Source organism: Xiphophorus hellerii, chromosome 16, assembly GCF_003331165.1.
Source record: "Xiphophorus hellerii strain 12219 chromosome 16, Xiphophorus_hellerii-4.1, whole genome shotgun sequence".
Lineage (NCBI taxonomy): Eukaryota > Metazoa > Chordata > Actinopteri > Cyprinodontiformes > Poeciliidae > Xiphophorus > Xiphophorus hellerii.
The window spans coordinates 4,459,309-4,486,449 of NC_045687.1; the positions used below are offsets into that span (position 1 = coordinate 4,459,309).

Below are 27,141 nucleotides of genomic sequence, written 5' to 3' on the forward strand. Positions count from 1 at the left end.
TCAATGACTCATTAAGCTGACTGGGATTTCTAACTTTGATTAAAAGGCAATATAAACTGACTCAAACTCTTAAAAATCAGGGATCAGATGAGACTGGCTCATCAAAAGTCTACATCACTGGATGGTGTTGGTATAAATAAATTAACTTTATCTGATTTAGGCATTTGGTATAATTTAAATAAACTGAACTGGTTTTGGAGGTCCCATTATCTCCAGACTTTTCTCACAAATTTACCAAAACTAAGTAAGTATTTGTCATATTCTCGCCTTTATGGTCACATAGAGTAACTTAAACATTATTGGATGATTTACATTCAAAGTTTCAAACTACTAATGTGGATTTCTTTAGCTTCAATAAGGTATGTAACACTGCTAGTAAGCCATTTTAATAGGGGAACATTTTGCCATTTATTGTCTATTTCCTACACCGTTTAAGCACATCTCTTTGGAGGAATCAATTAAAATGATTTTAAACAGAATTTTTGCAGAGAGTGTTTTACATATCACTTATGGATTCTAACTTTAATTTATGGATTAAAGGAAGACAAGATGTTTTCATGTATTCTTAAATGGAAAACCTGAAATCATATCTTAAATCATTTCAGCCCTGCTAGTCTTCAAACAGAACGTGAATATTTATTTCCATCCATCTCACTTTTCTATTTTGGTTACAGTTGCTATGGAAATCCTCAGGAACTGGGGGACTCCCTGCAAACATTATGACCAATTCTCTGCCCAGAAACTCCCTTTCACTTTGGCTTAGTCAAACTGGCTAAATGTAATCCAGCTGGATCTTGTGGCAAGTTTCTACAAGACCAAAATGGGAGTTGGTCCTATGCATAAGAAAATTATGTAAGCGCATAACACACTGCTGTGTTTCCAGAGAAACAAGGAAATGAAGACAACATTGTTACTGGGTGGAAAGGAAACATGTGGGACATAGAAACAAACGAAAAAAACAAAGAAATGAACAAATAAAAACTTTGTTTTTATTTACCAAAAACCACCCATGAATAATATCCATAAAGTTGGAAAAAAACAAAAAACAATGGCGCACATGAAGAATAAATTACTCTTTATTTATAATTATAAAACGATTACTAAAAACAAAAACAATTTTGAATATGATGTTAAATAAAATATATTTACTACACATTTACAAAATAAACAATGGTTGTTTTTTCTTTTGGTCATAACATATAAACTAAGAATAAAGGAGACCAAAAAGAAAAGTCATTTGAATGCTACATGTTTTTATAGCTTACCATAAAGTGTACTGTATTTGCTTTTGAAATGCAGCAGTTAACAAGTTCAGACCATCCAGTCCAACTTTCAGACAGCATCAGCCTTTCTTTTTAATGACACCGGTCAGCGTTTTATACTGCCTTTAAAACAAGTAAAGAAGCAGGTAATAATTACGTCGCTAAACTGCATTACTGCGGTTATAAAAATACATTTTTAAAGGGAAAAGCTCAAACATACAGTTCTGGAAGGTAAGGCAATGACACTGTTACTGAATGACTGAAAGGATTCATGTAAAATATTAATTATAGATCACCACACTACTGAAGAAGCCAGAAATGGTGTAGTCTTGTGATTAAGATGTGATTTAACATTTTATTTTCACTCTTCATCAGCGTCTGCATGTACCTGCAGGTTTTCGCAGGTCAGGGTGTTTCAAGAAACACAAGTCCTTCTGGATCTGGATCCCGCTGCTTTTTATAGCAGCGTGTGAAAAGACTTTGTAGTGGCTTAGGTGAAGCTAGCTGTCCTTTGATTTGTCTGTTGGGAACGTTCTGATCCACGACTGCGTTCGCGCTAGACACTGATTCCAGTCGTAAAGGGGCTGGTACTGGAAATACCTCTGCGCTTTGTCCGTTTGCACCGTGAAGGTGGTGCTGGCCACCGCCAACGTGTATCGGTTCAGCAGCGGCGTGTAGTTGTAGAACGGGCTCAGTATCCAGCGCAGAAAGTCATTCAGGATGGCCAGGAAAAAGAGGACGATGCCCGGCATGCAGACCTTACGGAAGTTGAACTCGGACAGCAACTCCATGTTGAAGTCCTCGTAGCTTTTGTAGGGCGACTCGTCGTAGCAGAAGAAAGCTTCGCCGCCAACTTTCTCAGGATTCGTCTTCAGGGCTCGAGCTGCGAGTACATGCATCCAGGCGACATTACCTGGCAACACAAACAAAGGGGTAAATACCAAGCTGCTCTCTCAAATCTCTCAGTCAGTCATATGAGAAATGAATGCATTTCACCAAAAACCACAGGGTTGAGAGGATCAAAACATCATAAGAAAACATTTCAGATATAAAAAGTAGGCGTGCGTGGAAGGTTACCCTGACTAATTCTAAAATTGAATAATGACAAAAGCATGAAAAATCTCCACCCTGAAATTGTTGCTCCCTTTGAACTGTTAATTCAGAGTACAGTGTTGTGTGCAATTAGCTGAATCACTACACTGTAGAGCCAAATTTCACTATAATTACAGCTGCAAGTCTTTTCAGGTACCTCTCTACCACCTTTGCACAGCAAAGTGCTTTACACCAAGAGACGTAAATATTAATCCTATTTTTCTTCATAAAGGAGCTCAAAATGCACATAGAATAAAAGGAGGAGTAAATTTCCCCAAAAAAACTAAATAAATTTTTTTTATTAAAATAAATTTTGAGATTAACATCAAAATTTTTCTAGAAAAACTGAATTTCAAAAGTCAAGAATTTTCAGCTTTTGAAACTCAGATTTTTCCAATTTTTTTCTAGAAAAATTCTGACAATTTCAAATTTTGGCAGAAATTTACTCCTCCGTTTTGGTTTTATTAATCCACGTACAATGGTCCCAATGGGTCGTAAAACGAACTATGGATGCAAACAATAAATTGTCGATTAATGGTTTATTAGATAAAAATTTGTTCCAATCGAACGTATTAGTGTTGTAGTTTGACCGCCATCCAGCAGAGGGCGATACTGGTCATTCTTAAGCGCAGCTGCCGATAGAGAATTCAAGATGGCGGAGATATTTCCAGAACGGGACAGAGATAACGGTCAAAACAGAGTCCAGTGTGGGGTGTAAAATGCGCTTCATGCGGTTCTGTTTGGATATATAAACACTCGACACTTTAATAGCACTCATTAAGTGGAGAACAGATAGTTATACAGATAGTAACATGCTACAGATAGTTATAGCTTAATAATGTGAGAAAGCCTCTATTTATACAGCTGTCACAAAATAATGTTCAAATTTAATCGTTTTTTTAACCCAGAATATTTGTGTTATGGAAATAAGATTAGTTCTTCTGATACAAGAAAAAAAAACTAAAGTTTAGAAGAAAATGGCCACATAGCGATTAATTGTTAGTCGATCAATAATGTATAAAACCTAGAACTATGTGAAATATTTCTACAGTTGCTCTTCACGTTGAACTATACCTTAATTGTTTCCTTACACATCCGTTTCTAGCAGCTGCTTAAGAGTCTTGATCTTGATGTAAATATTATCAAGTGCAAACATCTTAACCTTCTGAGAAATGCAGAGGAAGTGCCGGAGTTATATTTACTCCTGCTTTTAGCTGTGCCCCAAATGCAAGTTGCTGTACCTTGAAATGCACTGAACCAGTTTAAAAGAAAAAAGAAAACGCAAGCTACTCTTATAAAGAAAAAGTAGATTGTAGTTTTTGGAAATGTAGGTTTCTACCTGCGTAGACTCGGCCGTGTTCGATGTGATCTGGGACGCCCCCGATGACCAGGCCTCCCCTTTCTGCAGCCAGGTTGTAGAAGTCTCTCATCAGCTGGTGGCCTTCGCCGTAGATCCCCGTGGGTCTCAGCGAACAGGTGTACAAACACTTCCCACTCTTTAGCTGCGCAGAATGCAAACAAACAAGTTCATTCATATTGCACATTTCAACAAAGTGCTTTACATCGTGAAAACATAAAAGCATCATGTAGACAAGAATAAAAACAAGTAACAGACATTACATTTTAATTGCCAGCATTAAAATCATCAACACACATCAAATATGTGTATGTTCATTTATGAGTTTCTCTAGATCTTGCTGAGTCCTTTAATCCTGGAAATGTTCTTAAGGTGATAGAAGGCCAACTTTGTAACCGTCTTTATGTGAATTTTTATGTCTGAGCCCATCACTACACCCACATTTCACGCCTTATCGAGTTTCTAGCTGTAATAACTGAAGCTGTGTGCTGATTCTTGATTGTTCAAACCCGTTAGAAAACTGTGATCCCTTTAACCCAACAAAAAAAACATTCCTAACTGGGTCTGATGGGGAAATTACTGGGTTTGAATTGCATAAAGCAGAAATAACACCCCAGTGAGGCAACAAGGGAGGTGGAGGAGCATTCTGTGGCAAAGAAGTTGCTCAAAGAAAACCCCCCTACGAGGATTTCTCCAAGCTGAAGCCCAACCAGGCATTTGACAGTAATTAAATAAACCACTGTTGTGCACGGTTTTTAGTTTTAAGCAAACTTTACTCCTACAGTTTTACAGGGACTTGGAGAAATGATCTCAAATAATTACATTACAGTGAATAAACACGTCCTCAACAGCTCAAATGTGTTTTTCATGCACCCGCCCTGCAGGGAGGGCAAAAAGAAAGCTCTTCAAAAAAAAACAAGCAGAGCACTATAAAAAATTACATCCATGTAAGAGCAGCACTACTTTAACATATTTTTACTCAAATCGAAAAAGTAGCCGTTCAAGAAATCACTCAAGTACTGAGTAACTCATTGAAATATAAAGTTATGTGGAAATTTTTAAATATTAAAGTATCAAAAATGAAAATAATTCAGATAAATAATTACAAAATCAGGCAAAAGATTAGATTTTGTCAATATAAAACTAATTTAAAAACTGCAGATGTGTGTCTTTGGTGAAATTTTTGGTTAAAATGTTTATTCTTCATTTAGTGAAGTTGCTCACAGTGGATGGAAGATTCACAAATCTTACTCAAGTAAAAGTAAAAACACCCCTAAAAGTAAATTTGTTACCCAAAAGTTACTCAAGTAAATGTAACTAGTAGCTAGTTACCGTCCAGCTCTGAAAACAAAGTCTTACCTTTTTGCCGTTAGCTTTCAAGACAACTTTCTCCGCCTTTGCTTTACTCTTGGGATACGCCATGGTGTGCTTCACTTCGTATTTTGTGTCTTCATTTCCTCTGCAAAGAAAAAAAAAAAACACATTTAAAACTCTGCAAATCGTCTCCTTTTAATTTACATGTCAGGCGAGTGTCGCACGTATATTCATGGAAACATGCTGGTTGAGCAGACAGAGTTCCTTTGACCCTTGGCCTGGATAAGAAGAACTCATTTTAAGCAAATTCTTCAACGGCGGTGAGTCAAAACGAAAGTTTGCACAGATTGATGACATGTTTAAAAACCCATTTCAGAACATTTATCCTGAGTTTCAGCCCTTTGACCCGCTCTGAGTTTGCGTTCCTGAATCGGCGCACGTCTCATCCAGGGCAAACAAAGCCTTGTTGTTTCCCCATGACTTAATGTCGTAACTATCAGGGGGAAAAGCTGAATAACTCTGATGTGATGCTGCCAGGATGCGAGGCGGAGAGATTTGCCGCAGCAAGTTTGGACTGAAGTAATCCACCGCTTTTTATAAATATTTTGAGTGAGTTTTATCTTGAGACTGCGATCCGTCACCATTAACGTCATGACCTCACCTGCTGCAGTCAAACCTTCTTAAAGATCAACATACCATGAAGGAAAAACAAGAAACCTGTCTGATCCAGAAGTTAACTCACTTAAAAGACCGCAACGAAGAAAAGTAACAAGAGAGATTAACTTAGAAAAAACAAAGCTTCTGTGTCTCTAATCCTCTTGTTTTCTTTAGATCTTAATGATCTCTGTTGCCTTTTGTTGCTGGAAATGTTTCAGACTAAATGTTAAACACAGAAAGATTAAGTTTTAAATTAACTGCTGGAAGATAAAATGCCGTTTCAAGAAATCATTTTGTTTGGCCCCTAACCAGACGTCAACAATAGTAAAATATTTGCAAAACAAAACAGAAAACGACTGATGACGTTAAAGACTTTGGAAATTGATTTTTATCTCCTGGATATTTACCGACACGCAGATTTTGTAAACATTTTTGATTATTGTCGAGCAGTTAAAACTAAATAAATAAATAAATAAAAGAATCAAACTAATTTTTGAATTTTTATTTTAATACATTTTGTGGCCTGTCAGTAGTTTAAATTTGCTGGCTTTAGGAGTTTGAAAACATTTAAAAATAGCAACTTTACAGGAAGTACAGCCAAACACTCGTGAGATTATTCCTTTTTTTAGAACACATTTTGAAAATGCACAAAAAAACCCAAACATGAGTCAGATTTTGCAGCTATATTTACATGACAAGGATCTGAAGTTCCCTCTTTTTCAAGTCAATCTCATCTGCAACGTGTCACATCTTTTCATTCCAGAATAAGCAGGATGGAAACTAATCACACGGTTTGACGTCACAGAAGCTCAGACCTGTTGTCATGAATGTTTATTGTGGCTGGCTAACCACAGTGGAGAACGTCTCTTCCTAAAACAATGCCGACATGTGCAGGCAGCATGTTATTTAGTCACAGCAACCCCAGTCAAAACAAGAATCAAAGGAGCAGAGTTGAGCTGTAAATAAACCAAAGCTGATAATTGATGGGAATGCTTATAATAATAATAACTAACACAGAGATGTGACTGTTGTAGCATGACTGACGAGGAATGTCTGCAGTCAAAGCTGCAGACGGCGCCTGTACAGTAACGCTAAATGCCAATCATACACAAGATTACAGACCGCTGCGTTCATGTCTCTTTTGGATTTGCTCCCCTAAAAAAAATATTTTTGGCACCAAAATTGTAAAGTAGAAAGTTCAAATACTTGATTTTCAAACTAAAACAATAAACTACACATGTAACATTTTAGCTAAAGAAATTAGTTGGTGTGACTTCTGCAGAAAACTGATCTGAAATTCATGCAAGATTAAAAATATCTTCACTTTTATCTTATTAAAATAAAAAAAAGGCTTATAATTTCTTATATTTAATTTCTCTCTGGGATTAATAAAGTATTTTTAAATTTGAATAAAACGTTTGGGTTAACTCTCCTAGGTTAACAAATTTTCATTTTGGGTTTCATCAAGACTATGAATGTTCTTAAAGGTAAGATATTTTAAATATCCAAAATAAATAAACAAAACAACAAATAAAATGAATTACAAAGTGTAAACAAAACTGTCCTCCAAGCAAAAAAGGCGCAGAATGATGACTTTTGTTGTCTTGTTTTTGGTAGAAAGAGAGGGAAGAGAAAAACTATAAATCATACAAATAGAAATTCTGGTCATTTTAATTTATCATGTAATAAATTGATTTATTGGTTATTGCGACAGACGTAGGCAGGCCGGATTTGGCCCTCGAGTTTTGACACACGTCCTCTGGTTTTCTCATTAACAAGAAATATTCAGCTACAATTTGTCAAATACTTGGTAAAATCTACAGCAGTCTTGAATTGCAGTCAGCGGCCCCACAAATGCATTCTGAAAACCACAAAGAATACATTTCTTTGTGGTCTTAGGGCTGCCGCACTTTGGACACCCCTAAATGAAATTCACAGCCTTTCTGATGAACATTTTTCATACTTTGAGTTATGATCGTTTTGAATCCACCCAGTCTTAATCATATCCTGTCCTTCCCTCATGATTTACATAATTGTCGTTTTATTTTCCCAGGAAAACGGGAAGGCGTCCGGACAACATCTTAATTAAGGGCATGTGGAAAACACATGGCAGAAAAAAAGAGAGAGCCATCAAAGAGGACTTTTACAGTTGTTAATGATGAGGAATGACGTTTACCTCTTGAAATGATCGCCGTTCACGTTGGGTCCAATCACTTCCATGCTGCTGGTGTAGACGAGGCGCTCGACGCCACATTCCACGCACGCTCGGATCACGTTCTCCGTTCCTGACGGCAAAAATCAGCCAAACTCGACTTAGCAAGAACATTTAACTTTCGCTCAACATTAAACAAAGGCTTACTGAAATAAATTCGTGTGTCTGTTCTCCCCGGATGAGAATGTTAAAAGCAGATTAAATTGCAGTATGGGACCCACATGTGGACTGGAGGCCTTTCCCCCCCTTTGTGCTCAAACTAAATCTGGACTCCATTATCGAAGCCGGACAGCCGTTGGAAAGAAACACAAAAAACGACAACAGGAAACAGGAAACCTCTTATTGTGTCATTGAAAACTGTAGATTTATTATTACTTATCTGATATTTTGCAACATTAGACTCGGATTCCTCTGTTACATTTTACATTTTCTTTGGCAGATGACTAGATTAAAATTTATAGGAGAGTTAATTTTTTAAAAAAGAGCATTATTTTATTCTCCACAACCAAGTTATTCAGCAGGTCGTTGCTAGGTAACCAAAGAATGACTGGGTTGCTAGGTAACCAAAGATTGAGTGAGTGAGTTGATTCCAAGAGAATGCTGTGAAGTTCAGGGAAATTATTTAATATCCTATCCAATGTATTACCCATATGTTGTTATCTATTGTTAAGCTGAAATCATTTTTTCCCTTCTCACTAAAATAAAAGATGCCAATGTGGTTTTTAGAGCTCCAGACGACAAAGAATTTAAAGGTAACGCAGGACTTTTGAATCTGAAAACCAGAGACACATTTAATCTCTCAGGTTAGAAGGAAATAGTTAACAAGAGTCCGGAAAACTTTGCTGCAGGAGCAGGAGCTCTGGGGAACCAGGAGGGATTCTCTGAATGTTTGTCATTCTTTAAAATCAGAACTGAAGGAGAAACCAGGTTGAGCCACTTAGCTTAATGAAATAAAGCAAAACCAAGTCAGAATCTAGCCTCACCGTTGGGTATTCATGAATGAGGGAATTAGTCAACTCAGGATGAATCTGTTGTGTTATGCTCTGCTGTTTTTGTGCAAAGGGGGGATTCATAAAGCCCAGTCAGCTAACACAACAAAAGCATCTTTTGTCCATTTTGTTGAATCACTCCCTTCTGATCCAACCCAGTTGCCCGAGTCCAACCAAGAAGCATAAATCTAAAAACCAAACAATTGAAATTCAATTTCTTTGTTTATTAATGAGGCACCTCGTGTTTGAATGAGACGCCATCCTGGATGGATGAATTTAGCCATCCTGCTTTTGTGGACTATTTATGTGCGACCGCCACAAAGATATTCCCAGAAATGTGTTTTCAAAAATAAGGCTGACAATGATACTAAATATTGTGTTTGTGCTACATTGTTGGACACAAACAGGCAGCTGAGTCACTCCGTGGGATTTATTGAAAATTAAACAAACAGAAATTACAAACTGTACAATTTTAGAAAACTTTTGTTTCTAGTTTCAATTACTCTCCTACAAACAACTTCTGGGTATTTCTAGAAGCATCAGCTTCACATTTCCCTTAAGCTACCTAATCGAATCAACAGTTAAATCTTCTGTGTGCAATGATTTATGTTAATGGCGCTTTGGGTATCAAATCCCATTTAAGACCTGGTCTTTTGCATTTTTTGAATCGATTCAGCAATTCTCAACTTTTTATTCAACTTTCTGGTCTGGGATTGGTGTAAAGTTCTACAGTGTTGTTGGAGTTTGGAGCATGAAGCACAATGTCAGGTGTTTTCTTGTTTTGTTTTGTTTTTTCCAACGTGTTGAGACCTGAGTATATCTGTTGACTTGGTTCCTGTCAATGGTGGCTCTGTAAATGTAAATGTTCCCTCCCTGCTCAGGAAGCCAAGCTGCTAAATTTATTGTGCTGGAAGCTTTTTAACATTAAAGTTGACCCATTATGCTTCCTTTAACAGGTCAGGATAAGTTTATAGGCTATACAAAACATGGTCATTACATTTTTTGTGCAAAATTATTTTTAGATAGTGAGACTTTAGTCTCTCCTGGGGTTGCTAGGTAACGGGCTGGGCTTTGCTGGGGTTACAAGGTGAGGGGCAGTGCCTGCTGATTTGCGACGTTACTTTTGGAAGATTTTTGAATTATCCAGACTCCAATAATTATTCACTGACTGCCAAAAAACATCTGGGAGGATCTTTTTTGTTTGTTTGTTTTTTTTAAGCGCTTGGGCAGAGAGAATTTTTGTGGTTTCCTAAGAAGTAATTTGTCACATAGATTAGAAACCACCAAGCTACTAGCGAGCAGTTACAGCTTCAGTTGTGGAAAAAATCAATGAACCGCAGAGGAGCGTTTCAAAATCCTGATCGTCATGAAGCATGATTGCATGTTTTGAATGTTTTCTCTTTAACACAACTTCCTTTGATGATGTGCTAAAATTGGACTTCATCATAACTGAACTTGCAAAAGTATTTCCTCAGAAACAGGTGCATCGGAAAAACAAAAAGCATTTGTAGAGGCAAGTAGTAACTAGTTATTACTCTCGTACATTTACTTGAACTTTTTTTGGGGGGGGGAAGTCGTTTTCAAGTGAATTTACTCAATTTAAATGAATTAACCAAATTTCCTTTGGTTAATTTTCAATATGGGAAATTAACCAAAGGTAATTTCCCATATGGTTGCTTTTTACTTTCACTTGAGTAAATATATATTAAAGTAGTGCTATTTTTAATTTTGTGCAATTTTTGAGTACTCTACCCACCTTTGAAACATGGCAATTATTTTCTCCTAAGGACAAATACTTTATGAAGAACAAAAAAAATATTTTCCTGGAATCTGGTTACAGTATAGAAACAAATCCCAACTAACTGGAAAAATATGTGATCCAACTTCCTGATAGTTTCCGTTTTGATCCCGTCACAGACGTGTCATCCTTTGTCACTAAAGGTGTGGATTTCCTCAGAAATCATTCCCTTTCTTCCTCTTATCAGATCCGGCCACCTCCGGGACATACCTGTAACGTTGACGGAGTAGATGAGGAACGCTGGGATTTTGTGCCAGACATCCACCAGGCTGGCAGAGTGGATTACAACGTCGACCCCTCGGGTGGCCTCCAACACGCTGCTGTAATCTGTGATGTCTCCTTGGATTAAAGTCACTTTCACCTCATCTGGATAAGAAACAGGAGGCAAAAAGACCCATTATTGCTTGCAAGGAAACAAAATGTTTTCCAAAGAACTTCAGGAGATAATGGGGAAAAAGACATGGATAGTTTGCTAAGGATACTTCCTTAGCAAACTATCTACACTTGTTACAAAATTCCCTTAATTGCTTGCTTGCAACTGCACATCTTCCAGTAATTGTTTCCTTATCAGCTCAAGAGGAAAATCGTCTTCTCCTATCACATTGGCCGCTCTTTTCTTTAGAAATGTGAATGAGACATGACGGCCATCTGATAAACTAAACCTGACAAATACAGGTTCATTATTGCGCAATCTGCTCTTAGTACTGTTGAAATAAATGACGTAAAATCATAAATGATGTAAACATTGAGTATCAGTAGTTGTTTTACGCAACAGGTACATTTCTAGGTCTCTTCTATGTAGCATAAACTTTCCCCGGAGGCTAAAGCTAGCCGCTAAGCTAATTCATTTCGACACTAATAAATCCGAAATCCGCAACATGTCCAGTCAAACACGTCACAGAAATTTACGCTAACGCTAAATTTCATTCGCTTTTAATTCACATAAAACCCGATGGTAATCTAGATTTGCATGCATGCCGGAAATAACGTATTTTGGAAAGAGGGCGTGTTTTATTTTGGAGAGTGCTTAGTCGTATCCGGTTTTGTCTTCCGCTTTGTGTTGCTAGGATACAAAAAGCCGTTATTAAACGGTAAAAACGTATCAGCCTCGTGTTTTCACGGGGTAATACACATATTTTACACAAAAAGGTCCAACTTCACAAATGTTGGTTATAAATGGAACTTAAATATATTTCACTTTACCTTTTTGTAATTATGTACAATCATTAAATAAATTAGATTTATTTACGTATGACTGTAAATAAGTCACAAAAACATGCAAATAATGTAAAGAATTCGTAATCGGAGAAAATATCAGACAAAAGATGCAATAAAAACTAAAACTATTATGTAATTTTCAGCAAACCTTATCCTTTCTTTTGACTGGAAATGCTTTTCAAATGCGAGGATTATTCATTCAAAATTCAAAGATACTTAATTGATCCCAAAGGGAAATTAAATGTTGTAGTTCAAAATTCTTCTTGTATTGATTATTATTAATGGCGCAAATAGCCTCCGAATTCAATTTCCCCATGTGAAATATTTTTAAAAGTTAAGACAATGTTCACATAAACGAACATTTTTAAGCAATAAAAACAAAAAAACTATTGTATTGATTTTGTTTTTATATTGTTGCTTGATGTTTCACATGTTCCGTTCATCCACGTTTCACATGGGAGGATTGTTGATGGTGCACTGCCTCCAAATTTAGTTTCATATGTAAAATATTGTGTAAAAAAACAACAACAACAAATGAATAGTTTAAAAGTTAATTAAATAATGTTCAAATAAATAAAAGCATTCTGAGCTTGGAGTTTATTTTAAGACGTATTGTGTTTTGGTCCATCTTCCAGACTTAGTGTAGGAGTGAAGAAGTGTGTTATCATTTTAAGAAAGGTCTTGAACTTCTGCTTTATCTTTGCTCTCCTGCCTCGTCCTTGAATTGCTGATATAATCCAACGCAAGCACAAAACAGCCAGAAAGGAACTGGACTTTTGAACCTGGGCTCAGAGAATCGGTTACATTAGCTTCACCAGTTCAGACCAGTTTTAAAACGCTGACCATACAAGCCAACATTTCATTTTTCCTTTCTCATCAGCCTCAGCACAGGGCGTCAAAGTTTTTCTAAAACTGCTGATCAGTCACATATTATTGAATTACACCCAGAAAGCATACCACGCTTCAGTCACATTTCATAATGACTGACTAAACCCAAACAAGGTCGGAATGGCTCATTTATTCAGCTACTCAGAGGTTATTCATGAAGCCTATGATGCGAGCAGACAGAAAACCATAGATAAGAGATTAATTGGCATATTATATAGGAAGGAAGTTGAAGCTGCAGAAAAAAAACCGCACTGCGCACCTTTTAAAACAGGGGAAATATTTATGCTATATTTAATTCCAACACGCAAGAAAAACCAATAAATGTATCTTTTGAATAAAATGAGAGTATTTAACTGAAAACCAAACGACTAACTGAACATTTTTGATATTTAAATGTTTTGAATTATGTTTATTTTCAAACCTGCTTAAGTCATTGAACGCAATCCAGTTATTATCCTACATTGTAAAAGCCAGCGGACTAAAACGAAGCACCTCTAATGTTTCAAACAGCATCGCTGCGACAGAAAGAAAAGAAAAGACGCGGTTCTTACCTGTCTTCCTCTGTTCGTGAAACCCGGGATATGTGTGCTTGTCAAACACCCGCACCTCCGCCAGCTTCTCCTCTTTCTCTAGCAAAACATCGAGCAGATGCTTGCCGAGGAAACCACAGCCTCCGGTGATCAGATAGACGAGCGTCCGCTTGTTTTCTGCCATGGTGGAGGAGAGACTGAGCTTTCTGTGAGCGCTCACTGCTTCTGCACGAATAACAGCTGACAGCCGGCGGAGGCCACCTACAATATGAGCGACAAGCTCCGCCCCTTTTTGGGAGGGGACCAAACACCGGCTCCTATGACGTGTAGAAATGACTTCTTTTTTGTTTTTTTTGTTTACCTGTAGAAATTACTTAATATTATTGGAAAGAATATTGTGATCAATGAACGTGGTGGTTTCAGTGTTTTGGACTTTCATTACCTGCACTCTACCCTCACAGTTAAGTGATATCTGAAAAATTCAATATGGCGCCGGGTGTCACTTAAATCCTTGAGTGGCCTAGACTTTTTTTTTATTAAGATGGGAATGTATAACTTTCATCAAACAACAGGACATTGCTTTGTAAACATAACTTAGAGGTGGGTAGTAACATTAACATTTACCTGAGTAACTGTTCAGAAAAAAAAAAACTTTTAGTGGTATTTTTACCACTCTGTACTCTTTACTTTTACTTGAGTAATTTTATTATGAAGTAATGCTGCTCTTACTTCAGTAAAATTTTTGGATCCTCTACCAACTGAATGAAAAATAAACATGTTTTAACCAACGATTCACCAGACACAGACCTGCAGTTTTTGTAAAAGATTCTTAAGTTTTTTTATCAAAAGAAACTGATTTAAATTTGTTTTCTTTTTACATTCTGTTACTTACATGAATTATTGTCATTTTGGTCCTTGAAATACCAAAATTTCCACTTAAATTTAAATTTTGGTCTCTCTGCTTATGTCATTTTTAAATATTAGATGATTGATCATTTGATCAGCTACTCAGTTTTTGAGTAGACTTTTTACTTTTTACCAAATACTTTCTACTCTGAATTTCTAATATGGCTACTTTTTACTTTTACTTGAGTAAAATTGTGTCAAAGTTCTGCTACTCTTACTTAAGTACATTTTTTTGGTACTATACCCAAGATATCTGCTTCAAGCAAAAATTATAATTTGTTTAAGCACTGGAATGATTATGATATATCATTTTCAATTTTGTTGTGCTTTATTTGTGCACGAAGACATTAAAATTAATTTCTATTCTGATATTTTATCTCTAAAACAATTGACAGATATCCCGGCAAGTTTTAAATTCCTCTGTTTTGAACGTTTTGATTGCAAACTCAGGCATTTTCTTGTTTCCTGTTTTTTTATTTAAATTTAACGTTTCTAATATTAGAACACCTGGGATAGAATATGCCATTAACCTTCTGCTGAGAACCGCTATGGGCCTCAAGGAGACGAGCAAATTCCTTGTTGCTAGGAAACGGTAACCAAAACACACCATTTTGGTTACCATGTGCACAACTGGAAGGAAGGCAATCATTTCATAGTCTGTGAAGGTAAGAAGCACCTTGGTAAAGGTTTTCTTTTTTACTTTATTAAAAAAAAAACATTTTTCACTCTTTACAGTGAATTTAGGTTTCATAAGAATTGTGTTTTAGATATTTTTAAATTCGTATGAGCTGCAACAATTGTCCAAAAGCAAAAACGTACAAAACGTTAAAAACAATACTTGGTAAGGTTTTGTGTTTTTGCAGGTATGACTCAGTAGCAACGGTAACCACTGCGATGAAGACTTAAGACCAAAGACAAACAGAAGAGCACTTTGAGGAGTGCCTTAAATAATCCAGTTAGTAAAGATGACATGAATTGCATAACTTCCCAGTACAGAGTGTGATAAAGTTCATTTCATCATGACCTACAAAATAAAGGTGATGCTGTTTTTAAGTGTGTAGCTGGGTGGGAGCAGCTATTCCAGTCAATGAGCTGCTTTTTCCAGGTGAAGGCAAACACAGATTTAGGATTCTATTTTAAGATCAACGTGAGTCGACATCTTAAAGCTGAAGTAATACCCAGCGCACCCAGTTTCCTTTTACTGATGATACTGCTCAGCCTTACTTTATTTTACTAGGGGGACAAATCTAAGGAACAACATTAGTGCCACTGAAAAAAAAAAAAAATCAGACTTTTATATCAGAATTCAGACTTTTTAGAAAAAAAATCAGAATCAGAAATTTGAAATGTTTAATTTGTTTAGTCTGAAAACTCAAATCTACCAAACAAATTTGGAACAAGCGTTCAGTGTGGATGAAGTGAAAATTTACAAGTATAACAAGGAGGAAACACTTAAGTGATTATTTTTATATACTAGCAACATAATTGACATACACCTAGGAGTATTTGGGTTGACAGAATTAGAATCTTGAGATTAAAGTCAAAATTTTTAAACAAAATCTGAGAAAATAATCTGAATTCTGAGGGAAAAAATAAAGAATTCTGAAAAAGTAAGAAATTTGAGATATGTAAGAATTCTCAGATTTAAGTCGGATTTTGAAAAAGAAAAAATCCTGAGAAAATAAGTGAGAATTCTGAAAAAAATCTGAGAAAATAGAATTCTATAAAAAGCTGAGAAAAACTACGAATCCAAAAAAAAATCTAAGATTAAAGTCGGAGTTCTGAGAAAAAAAGTCGGAATTTTGAAAATAAAGTCAGAATTTGATTTATTAATTTTCGTTGGCCCTAATCCCTTTCCGTACTTTGCTAACATGGAGTCCTTGAACTTGCGCTGAACTCAGTCAAGGCCTTTACACACTATCAACAGATAATTTGGAGTCAGGAAGGAGAGTTCAAAGGTATGTGGTTTTACTGTGTCATCTGAGAAGAAGAGGATAAAGGTTCAGAGTAACTGGATACGACCGTAAAAGGGAATGTAACGCTTCCAGAATAGTTTACCAACTAATTACCGAGTCAGAAGACGGGTTACAACCTCAAAAATCTACATTATTGTAGCTAATGCTTTAAACTGAACATTAAAGGTCACCTGCTGTGCTTCCTTAAACATTTTATGACCGGTCCATGGTCTACACAGAACATGTTCATTACATCTTTTTGCATAAAAGCATTCTTTAATAGTGAGATTTTTGTCTGGCATATGTGCGTTAGTTCTGTTTGGGTTGCTAGGTGACGGGTTGTGGTCGGCTGGGGTTGCTAGGTAACGACAGTCGACAGTTAGCTTGGTAGATCTTAAGAAAAAAAATAAGAATTTTCTGTAATTGATCCCCTTTAATGTAAACAAAGCAATGTTGCAAAGAAATTCCCTGTAATTATAAAAGGAGTTTTTTGTGAACAACTTACATTTTTTAATAATTAATAATTCCTGGCAGCTGTAAAACATGCCGGTTGTCATCTTTCCCCCCCCAAACACACCCTTTCCAGATTAGGATTCTGTTCCCGTCTGGTGAAAAGAAAACAATACGTGAGGTTCACAAGGCCGGGCAGCGGCAGAAACGCGTTTGAAACAGATGCAGGGATTTTCCAGCTGAGGTCAACATCTGCTGGGAGAACCGAGCCATCTTTCCCCTTCCTCTTTCCGTTAAAAATAACGAGTTGCAGCTCGCAGGACGAGAAGAGTCATCAAAAGGAGAAAAAACATCAGATTTTCTTGTTTTTATTTAAAAAATATTTTTAATGCACCATTAATAAAGGGTTCAACGCATTAATACAAGAGAAATATTGCAAATAATATTAAAATAATCAAATTAAGAGGAAAAAAAACAATAAAAAATAAATGAATGAAAGGTATGTACACGTTTCCTCACGGAGAGAGGAAAAGGAACAACATATTTACAGCTTGGAATCTGCTTGTTTCTACGAGAAACAAACATCTCTACAATATTTACATTTACTTCTTTTTTTTTTTTAATGTTTTATCCTGTCGTAAATAAGTTTTGTTTTGTAAGGAAAGGCTTTCATTGCAACAAGCATTATAGTACACAATTTTCAGGTTGCGTGGGAACAAAAAAGAAAAAAAGAAAAAAAGAGGGAGTCTGGTTGAAAGTTTCAACATCGAAGTTAAACTTTGGACGGTCCGGGAAAAAAAAATAAATAAAAATAAAAACTCAGGGTAAACACGGGAGAGCCCGACTGTCTGCAGTGCAACACTAACTCATCCAGCAGAAAAACAGCGACGTACAAAAAACACAACTTTTCCGTCCGCCGCGTCAAGATAGAACATTTTAGTGAGGGACGTTCGGTATGTGATAAACACTCAGATAAAATAAATACAAGTGAATTTTGGAGGAGCAGGGGGAGTTTCTTTTAAAGATAACCTTGGAAAGCAACTAAACATCTGTGTCATCAATGAAAACAAGTTGAAATCCTTCAGCCGTTTTCTTCCAACAGACTTTTTTTGTTGTTGTTGTTGAAATAAAACAGGAACACAAAGAGAAACTGATATACGCACTTTTTAAGGCAGGAAGAAGAAAATATATAATGCACAGGGTTCCTACACAGTTGTCATAACTTACAGTTTACATACTACATTTCAAAAAAAATCTGTAATTTGCCAAATATGGGTTGGAGTCTCGCACAATAAATGCAAACATGAAAACAAATTCAGTAAACGTGTCCGTCTAAAATCTACTGAAACGGCCATTTTTAGTTATTTTTGAATGTACAGACATTCAAAAATCTAAACACTGATGTGTAAAAAATTGGAAATGAAGGCAAAATCATTTAAATGTAGCATAAAATGTCTGGAAAAACCTAACATTTTAACAAGTCGTCAAGAAAATTGTGTGTAGGAACCCTGAAAGAAACGATTGTTTGCATTTTTTTTTTTGTTCCTTTATTCTTGGAGAACCTGTAGGGAACATCCAAGCACTAAATAACATTTCCAAGTGCTTTATTCAAGCAAACTTTGTGAGAATCTGAAAACCTTTCATACAGAAGAAACGCAGCAAATAATGAGCAGTTAAAAGCAGGTACATCAGAGTGAAGGGAGAAAACTGTTCTGTTGTGCTGACTGTCAGTAACGGCTGAGAAAGGAGAAATATTAACACTTTTAGACAGCAGAAGGTTGTTGCAAATCAGAACCAAGAGGGACACGGAGGGGGAAAGTCATTTCATTATAAGAAACTTTCTGCCAACGCAACAAAATACTATTAATTACAGCAAAGGTTTTCAAAAGAGAGATGGAAAGGAATCACAAAACAACTATCGCACTCAGAAATCCTGCATGACTGGAAACCTAGTTGAAAGAAGTTTATTATTATTATTTTAAAAGTGCGCCCATGACAAGCGATTTTTAAAAACCCTGAATTTTTCTGGCATTCCTGTGCGTTTGTGTGGGGATGAATATGGATGCTGGGGGGGGAAAAAAAATATATATATAAAAAAAGAAAAATCCCATGATATGTGTAAAAAGACTGATCCGACACAGACAGAAATGACCTGTGTGTCACCGTTTATCAAACGGACGCTGGCGTGGAAATAGAAAAAAAAGAAGAAGGTTTTAATGACTTGCTCAATACTGCCACTCCTCCGATGTTGAGAAACCCAAACAGGAGGCGCGTTAACGTCAATTGAAGTGAAAAGTGCAAATGTGTGCGACACCGTTTCCTACTTTCTGGGGCTCTGAACTCTGACGAAAAAGAAAAAAAAAAAGAAAAGAGGTAAAGGTCAGCTGCTGGCGAGAAGAAAAGGACAAGAAGTGCTTTTTTTCACTAGTTGAGCGTTCCGCGGCAGTTCTCCGTTCCACACAGGCAGGGGATTTTGTTCTCCTCCAGGGGGAATTTGTAGTCGTAGGTGATCTCCTCGTTAACGGCGATCGGCTGCTTGGAGTAGATCACGATCTTCTTCTGAGACTCTATGGTGATGACTTTAGCGTAGCAGTTTGGCTGAGGAAGGAAGATTTTAAAACGTTTAGACGTCGGACCTTCAGAGTCACATAAAGTTAGTTACAAAGTCAGACTTTTATCATCTGAAGAACATTTCAGGATGAAAGGACTAATGTCGCATACGAGACGTTATATTTAATCAATCAATCAAGTTTATTTGTAGCACATGGTCATAAAAAAAGATCATACAGTCACCAATAGTGAAACCACTAGCCAGAGGAGGATGGAATACCCAAAATTATGCTCAAGTAGAAGTAAAAAGTAGCCGTCCAAGAAATTACTCAAGTAAGAGTAGAAAAATTTGGTAACTGATCAGATTTTCAATCATTTAATATTTAAAAATTAGACTAAAATATAAATTTAAGTGGAAATATTGGTGTTTTAAGGATCAAAATGACAATAATTTGTTTAAGTAACAAAAATCAACAAAATCACGCAAAAGAAAATTTTTCCAAATAATTTTTTTTTTTCAATAAAAGAACTTATAAATGTAACAAAAACTGCAGGGGTGAATTTTTGGTAAAAATATTTTTGTTTTTCATTCAGTGGGTAAAAAATCCAGAAATTTACTCAAGTAAGAGTAGAGATACTTAATAATAATAAAGTTACTCAAGTAGAAGTAAAAAGTACAGCGTGGTAAAAATACTAACAGAAAAGTTTTTCAAAAAAGTTACTCCAGCAAATGTAACTGAGTAAATTTAACTAGTTATTTCCCAACTCTGCCAGTAACAAACATCACATTCTGTCAACTGCCGTAATCAAAACCATCAACACACATCAAATATGTTGATCAATGTTTAACTTATTATGTTTCAAAAGCAGCTCTAAGCAGGTTGTTGATGTGTTTATGACATTTTAATGTTTTCATGACGTAACGCTCTTTGAGCTGCCGTGTTGCCTGAACTGCGCTGCACCGATAGACGTGATTGATTTGGTGGAGACTCACAGTGCAGCAGTGGTTGATGAAGCGCGCCAGGTTGCCACACTTGGTGGCGTCTATTATTGTGTCGTGGTCCACTCTGAACAGGTAGCTGCTCCCGATGCCCTGCTGAGCGTACCGCTTCTCCCGGTTGTCGGCCACCATCTGCATCAACGAGTCGGAACATGCGATTTAATTGATGCCAAAACACAAAAAAGTATAATTTCTTTAATGGTGAACAGGCTAGAATAGGACTATGGGTGATGCAAAACATCTTCATTACATGTTATAGCACATATAACGTCATTTCAGAATGAGCTTTAAGCATTTTTTCCATTTAAATTATTCTGGATTGCATTTTAGCCACATTTATTGGCCCATAGCGCATGGAATTACGGTGTGAATGGAAGAAAAAATAAATTAAAGCTAGAGGCCAGCATTTCCTGTTATTCTGTTTCACACAAGAAACAAACCGCCTGTAGTTTGACAGAGCATTTGTTTTACAAGCTGTTACAAACTGTTTCCCTTTCATTTTTATTTAAAGAACTCAAACTCGCAAAACTAAGAATCTTACTTTTAACCAGAGAGTCAAAAGGAAAATGTGTGAATACGTCCATAAAAATCAGGATTGTTTGTTTTTATTTCTTCCGGGTGTCACAGAAATCTCCATTGAAGTAAGTAATGAGTGGTGTTGCTTTCACCTTCCTGCAACTGCGCAATTACACAACCGTACTTCTTAGAAAAGCATTAGTAGAGCCTTGTGCAAATAGAAAATGATGCACCAGTTGGTTTCTGTAGGTCAACAACAAAGCACTTGTTTTTTCGCACAGAGCGGTAAAACCAGCTGACCAAACGTGTCGGAACTCAGTTTGGGTTGCTAAGTGACGAGCAGAATTCCACTGGGGTTGCTAGGTAACGGCACAGAGCCTATGGAATGTGACTCAACAATCTGAAAGTTTTTGAAACGGTTCATTTTCCCAGACACCAAAACAACCTTAACCTATTGCCAAAAAAATACCTGGGTGTTTTTTTTTTAAGTGTTTGGTGAGTTTTTAGATCCAAATGGAAATATAAAAACAGACAAAAAGTGAATTTTGCCTAATAGGTCCTCGTTCTAACAAGCTGTGAAATAATCTGGAAAATGAATCCTTGGTCGGTTGAAGCTTTGGAGTTTGAATTCTGTTTTACACTTAAATGGCAAAAATGAAAATAAAATAAAATAAAGTCCTACCTGTCTGATGTTCTGACCGACGTACTCGATGACCATCTCGTCGGCGGCGATGGGCTCCATGGCAAACAGGCCCCATTCATGGATCCTGCTGCGCCCAAATCGCAGCTTCTTCTTTCTGAACTGTAAGGAGGAAAATTAAATGGAAATAAATAAAAATACGAGCTTTTCGTTTCTCTAAACTTTGGAATCATTCTATCGCTGCTTTTACACTGCAAAAATACAAAATCTTACCAAGAGTTTGTGCAAACTTCTAAGTGCACTTGAAATAGGACAAAACAAGTAACTTTTAGCAATATATAGGACCTTTTTAAAGTAAACAATTCCTTAATATTGATGAAAAATTACTAGTCAGTGAAATAATCTGCCAGTGGACAATACATTTTTAATTTATTATAAATTATAAAATAGGAAAAGTGTTTTTGTTCCACTGGTGGATTATCACAACAGAGTATGACGGCCATAATTAGAAAATTAAAAAGATTAAATTATGAGAATAAAGTCAGAACATTACAAGAATAAAATGTCTTGAGAATATTATGACTTTATTCTCATAATATAATTTTTTTCTGATTATTTTGACTTTATTTTTTCTTAGAATGGACCTGCAGTAGTTCTCCATCTTATAATATGGGAAACATGTCTTGTACTCTTCCAACAATATTAAGGATTTACTGATTAAAAATAACCTCCTATATCTTGTTGAAAAGTTACTTAATTTTATTTTAATTCAAGTGTCCTAAGATATTTACACTAGAAACCAGACCAAAAACACTTTTGATTATGCAGTGGAGATTTAGCGTTTTCTCTAAATCCAAATTTCTTTGAGAAATTAATAAACATTTAGTGGATTTTTGTTAATTAGCAACTAGCTTTGTGTAACTATGGATTGGGCATGTTATATACCAGTAAAATTATCTTTATAATGACAAAATTAAGTGATTTATAGTATTTTATAATCAGAAAAGAGAACCAATAAACTAAAATAACTCCTAACGGAAGAAAAAAATGTAATTCTTCAAAATAAAGAAACATTTGAGGTTTCAGAGCAGGGATATGAATGAATTATTTACTTAAAACAAGCTGCTAAAAAGTTACTCTAAGTTGCTTTTGTCTTATTTCAAGTGCAGACATTTGCATTGGAAACTGAATCAGAAAATACTTGGTAAGATTTTGTGTTTTTGCAGTGCAGGACTCCACCCAAACATTTTTAACATAGTTTCAAAGTAGCTGTGCATGACTTAAATTTAAAAGCACCAGAAACCAGATACGGCTTTGCTAGAGGAAGAAAGCCTTTTGCTCGTCTCGATGTGGAATAACAAGCTACATGTTGAAAAACGCGTTGTGCATGGAACATCATGACGGCTGTAGCCCAACAGGACGCCGGCTGTACCTTAAGCTGGTTCAGCTTAAGTAGGTCAGAGTCCATGACGGCTGTGGTTCCGATGACAGTGAGGAGACGCCGCTGCTCTGAGCGCCTCTCTGATAGCACCCGATTAGCTCCCTGCCGGGAAACAAGACACAGAAAACCTTCAGACAGCATTCCTCAGTGACATCATCATCATTTTGAGATCGGATCCAGAGCTGCACCTTGACCTGCTTTTGCAATATTCAGGGTTTGTATACATTACCTACAGTCAAGTTCAAACATTTTCAAGGCTAGTTTTCAAACTTTGAAGATAAAAACAATACTAACAAACTAAAGAAGACAGTTTCAGTTCATCGTTTTATGACATCATTTATTACTGTTAATAATTTCTTAGAGGTTTTGAAAATTTGCACACACCTCATATTCTTGATTGGTTTGAGAACAAAACTAATTTAACCAAAAAGTCCCCCAATTTCAATACTTTTAATATATAAAATATAAGTGTGAAACAATTAATCGTGATTAATTGATTGTTGAAATAATCGTCAACTACTTTAGTAACTGATTAATCGTGTAAAGAAGTATACAGGCTGAAAAATAAAGCCATTTGTGGAAAAACAAAAATATTCAGAGAAGTAATTAAGTCAATACTACATTTTACATTTCAGACAAAAAAGAGAAAAAACTCAATCTTTTGTCTGTTAATTTGTTCTACTCAGAACTCCTAAAGTAGTTTTAGCTTCATTCTGTAAAAAGTCTTGTGTTAAGCACATTTTGCAATCCAGTTATTAAAGGTTAAATCAAAAACATAATCAACAGATTATTTCTACACAGTTTGTCAAGCAGAAAAGGCTTTTCCCATGTATTTCTGTTACAATTGATCAAGCGTTCACTTAATCTGACGGCAATAAAACATTTTATTTCTCATTTAAAAAATGAATTGAATTATGTATTCATTCACATCTTTTAATGCATTTGTAATACTGTATAAAACAGTTTAAGTGGTTAAATGAGAAATTTTCAGAGTGTGGTAATTTTTTTAGACCCAATAAATCGTCAGCATAACTGATTAATCGGCAGAATAACTGATTAATCGGCAGAATAACTGATTAATCGGCAGAATAATGGATTACTAAAATAATCTTTAGTTCCAGACGTAATAAAATATAAGACCATCTTCATTTCAATGAATAATATTGATTGCCTTGAATAAATCTCTCTGTGTTGCGATAAACAACCTTCTAACTCAAACTAGACTCATAAATAATCACCTGACTTTCTGATGGAGTTTGTTTCTCCTAAAAGTTTATGACAACTTTATTACAAAACTGTGCAGATAGAATATCAAACACTTTCAAGCACTTTATACAGAAATCAAGAACTTTCCAAACCTTGAAAGCACCGTACTGAAATTAACGAAGGTGTCATTGAACCCTGGATAAACCTTTGAGAGTGGGGGAATCACATACAGACGGAGTGATGACAGGAAATAACGCGTGCAATGGAGGAAAGGTTTCTTTTCATTTCCACAGCGTAAACTAAGCTAAAGGTTGTGATGTCTGTTTTAGTTTTTATACCACAATGTTGCTGATAAAAAAAATGCAGGAAATGTTTTTGGCAGACTACTATTCCTCTTTTTACACATAAACAGTTGAAAACAGTAATAAATCAATTTAGTTTAATATAAAAACATGACACTAATCAATTTCTGGGACTATTTATGGTCTAGTAAAACCGATCTCTGGTGCACAATTATGACACGTCTGACATAAATTATTTAAAACCAGATAAAGTCACACGACTGTTTAGACTCCTTGAAAACAGTTGTCTGGTTTAGTACCACATATGGAAGCGGAACATATCGGATTTTTTGTGGGTGAAAAATATGGAATTGTGTCGATTATATCATGGTGAAAAACCCAGATATATGTTGGGTATTTGCATCTTTTAATGTATTTCTAATATTGTATAAAAAAGCTTAAGTGGTTGAGTCAGAATCTGAAGAATGTGCCAATTTCTTTATCTGATTAATCGTCAGAATAATCGATTAATCGCCAGACTAATCAATTAATCGTTTATTAATCAAAAATAGTTTGGATATTAGCAACAAAAAAGAAGCAGATTTGGGCTGCATTTGCCTGCTGTGCGAACTTAACCTCAGGTTTTGCAAATGTATTTTTGTGCTCTGAAGTCATTCTGTATTGAAAACAACAAATTTAACCTTTTAAATCATAAAATTTTCCAAAATAATCTGAGAAATTTTCATGGTGACACATTGAACTTAAAATCTAAGAGCAAAAAGCCTGGAGCATTTTTTTAAAAACAACAAACAAACAAACAAAATATCCACCAGACTTTATGTATAAACCTAGACATGTATATGAGAGGAAAACCCCTTTATGGAGGTTCTTTCCCTCCATTTCATCAAAACTGTTGCAGCTTTACATTTCAGTAACCTGAACGGAAAGAGAGAGGAGGGACTGCCGGTAAATACATGCGCATTTATTACCAACAAAAAGGAGGAATTTCAAAAACGAGAAACACAAACCTCAATGTCGGCTTTGTCACAACAATGCCATGCAGACTATTGAGTAATTGTGGTCACAAGAAAAACTTTAAAACCACCTTAAATGCACACAAGAGAGACTGTAGCGTTACATAACTTCACTGTACAGCTTCCTAATTGCCTATAAAGTATAATAGTTTTCCCCAACAAAACAAAATGTTTTTCCTCTGGTTACAGTGAGTCATAGTGGGAATCAGAAGAGGACTTCCACGCAAACATGACGAATAACAGAACCGATCCAAACATTTTACATGCTGGATCTCTTCCTCAGTTTCGTGTTTGTAACAAAAAGCAGAAAAAGTCCTGCCTTGAATCAGTGATTGTGCTTCAAATGGAAGAGGAAAAAGTGGTACATGTTTGGCTTGATATGTAGGAAAATGACAACATGGAGGTAAAAATATGAATGGAAAAAGCCTAAAAAGACTTTTATTGAAGAAAAAGATCATTAAAACCATTTATAAATGGTCTTATGTTGGGAAATCCAATGATTTAAGGATGATTTGAACTTTTATCATTACATAAAAAACAAAAACATGAGCTTTCCTTTAAAATAAAAACATCAGATATCTACGTTCAGATGTTCTTTTTGCAAACAAAAAGTGTAACTTCATCAGAAAGGTTTAGAAAAACATTTCGTCACATTATCTAGAACAACTTTCAAAATTCAGAGGAAACCAAAAAACAAATGTGCAACCTGAATAAGCAGATTAGCACGCTGCTTCAAAATGAGGCTGGTTTTAAAAGTTAACTCAATTATTTTTGTTTTTTAGCTCAATAATTGTTCACATTTATTTTTAAAAATCTGTTTTAGACCAGGATGCACTAAAGCAACAATGTAGAAACAAGTCATGTTTCTTATTATGTTTTAGAAGCAAAGCTCACTTTATAAAGAAAGAGGATCTTCTGTGGGTCTCTGAGATGGAAATGTTTTTGGTTTGGATTAAGAATGTGGCCAACATGCAAAAAAATTCCCAAAAACTGAATCTTGTTTACTAGAAAAACCAGAAATATTAACATGTTAATGTAAAAGAATACCGGAAATGTCTTTAAAACAAGAAAAATTACTGCACAAGGGAGAAATTATAGCCATTTATTACACGACCGAGGACGCCTGGTTTTATTTTTAGCTTCATAATCAATCCTCTGTTAGTGTTGAAGAGAAGCAGTGGCTTAAAATATTTAGTTTTGTTTTGATGTGATCTAAAGAGGAAGCAATCGCAACTTTGAAGGTGGAAACAAAGTGAGAAATGACACAGGATGCATTGTGAAAGCGCTTTTTCAACAGGTTTGAAGTGGAACTGAAACAATGAATCGTGATTAATCGGATTATTGTGATTAATCTGATCAAATTAATAATTATTAATCAATTGTGTAAATAATTGCAAACTAATTCAGTAATCGATTAATCATTTACTGGCGCACACAGACTCAAAAAGAGGGTGATCCACACACTAAGTCAAAACTGCACAAAATACATTTTGCATCTAAGATGAAATAAAAATAAAACCTTTGTAAAAAAGTTCTACCCAAAACTCAAGTGACGTAGTTTTAGCTTCACCTGGTTTAAAAATAACTCCACATAGCAGATTGGTTCCCAAAAGCAATTTTTCTTTTACACATTACTGATGAAAACCTCTGCAGCTGAGCCTCAGAAGATTCGTCATTTTAGAGAGAAACATCCGTTTCCTCTCTTCTTGTAATTCAAGAAAAGGTAACAAATGAGTTAATTTAAAAGTGATTTAACAGACTTGGGTCATTTTCTTTTCCACCGCTTCTGATAGTCACCACTTATGGTCTTTGCTATAAATATTTTGGGTCAAGCTGCACATATTT

General features: G+C 35.6%; 2 protein-coding genes across 5 annotated transcripts in view; both read right to left on the reverse strand.

Annotated features, from left to right (window-relative positions):
* Positions 1–1,054: 1,054 nt before the first annotated feature.
* On the reverse strand, positions 1,055–13,565 carry hsd3b7 (hydroxy-delta-5-steroid dehydrogenase, 3 beta- and steroid delta-isomerase). Its single transcript, XM_032588171.1, has 6 exons — positions 13,339–13,565; positions 10,892–11,047; positions 7,859–7,967; positions 5,071–5,170; positions 3,694–3,856; positions 1,055–2,175 (listed from the first exon to the last, which is right to left on the reverse strand). Exons 1-6 carry the CDS (start codon positions 13,499–13,501, stop codon positions 1,763–1,765), a joined length of 1,104 nt encoding a protein of 367 aa, XP_032444062.1. The 5' UTR covers positions 13,502–13,565; the 3' UTR covers positions 1,055–1,762.
* A 3,415-nt stretch (positions 13,566–16,980) lies between these two features.
* Positions 16,981–27,141, reverse strand: part of setd1a (SET domain containing 1A, histone lysine methyltransferase) — a 33,354-nt gene continuing 23,193 nt past the window's right edge. For 3 of the 4 annotated variants that reach the window (XM_032587461.1, XM_032587462.1, XM_032587460.1), the window contains exons 18-21: positions 22,767–22,877; positions 21,377–21,496; positions 20,173–20,310; positions 19,053–19,226 (exon numbers count right to left, since the gene is read on the reverse strand). In XM_032587461.1, the coding sequence (XP_032443352.1) occupies positions 19,053–19,226; positions 20,173–20,310; positions 21,377–21,496; positions 22,767–22,877 (543 nt within the window). Of the gene's footprint in view, positions 19,227–20,172; positions 20,311–21,376; positions 21,497–22,766; positions 22,878–27,141 lie in introns of all 4 variants that reach the window. The other variant, XM_032587463.1, reaches the window with a different exon arrangement.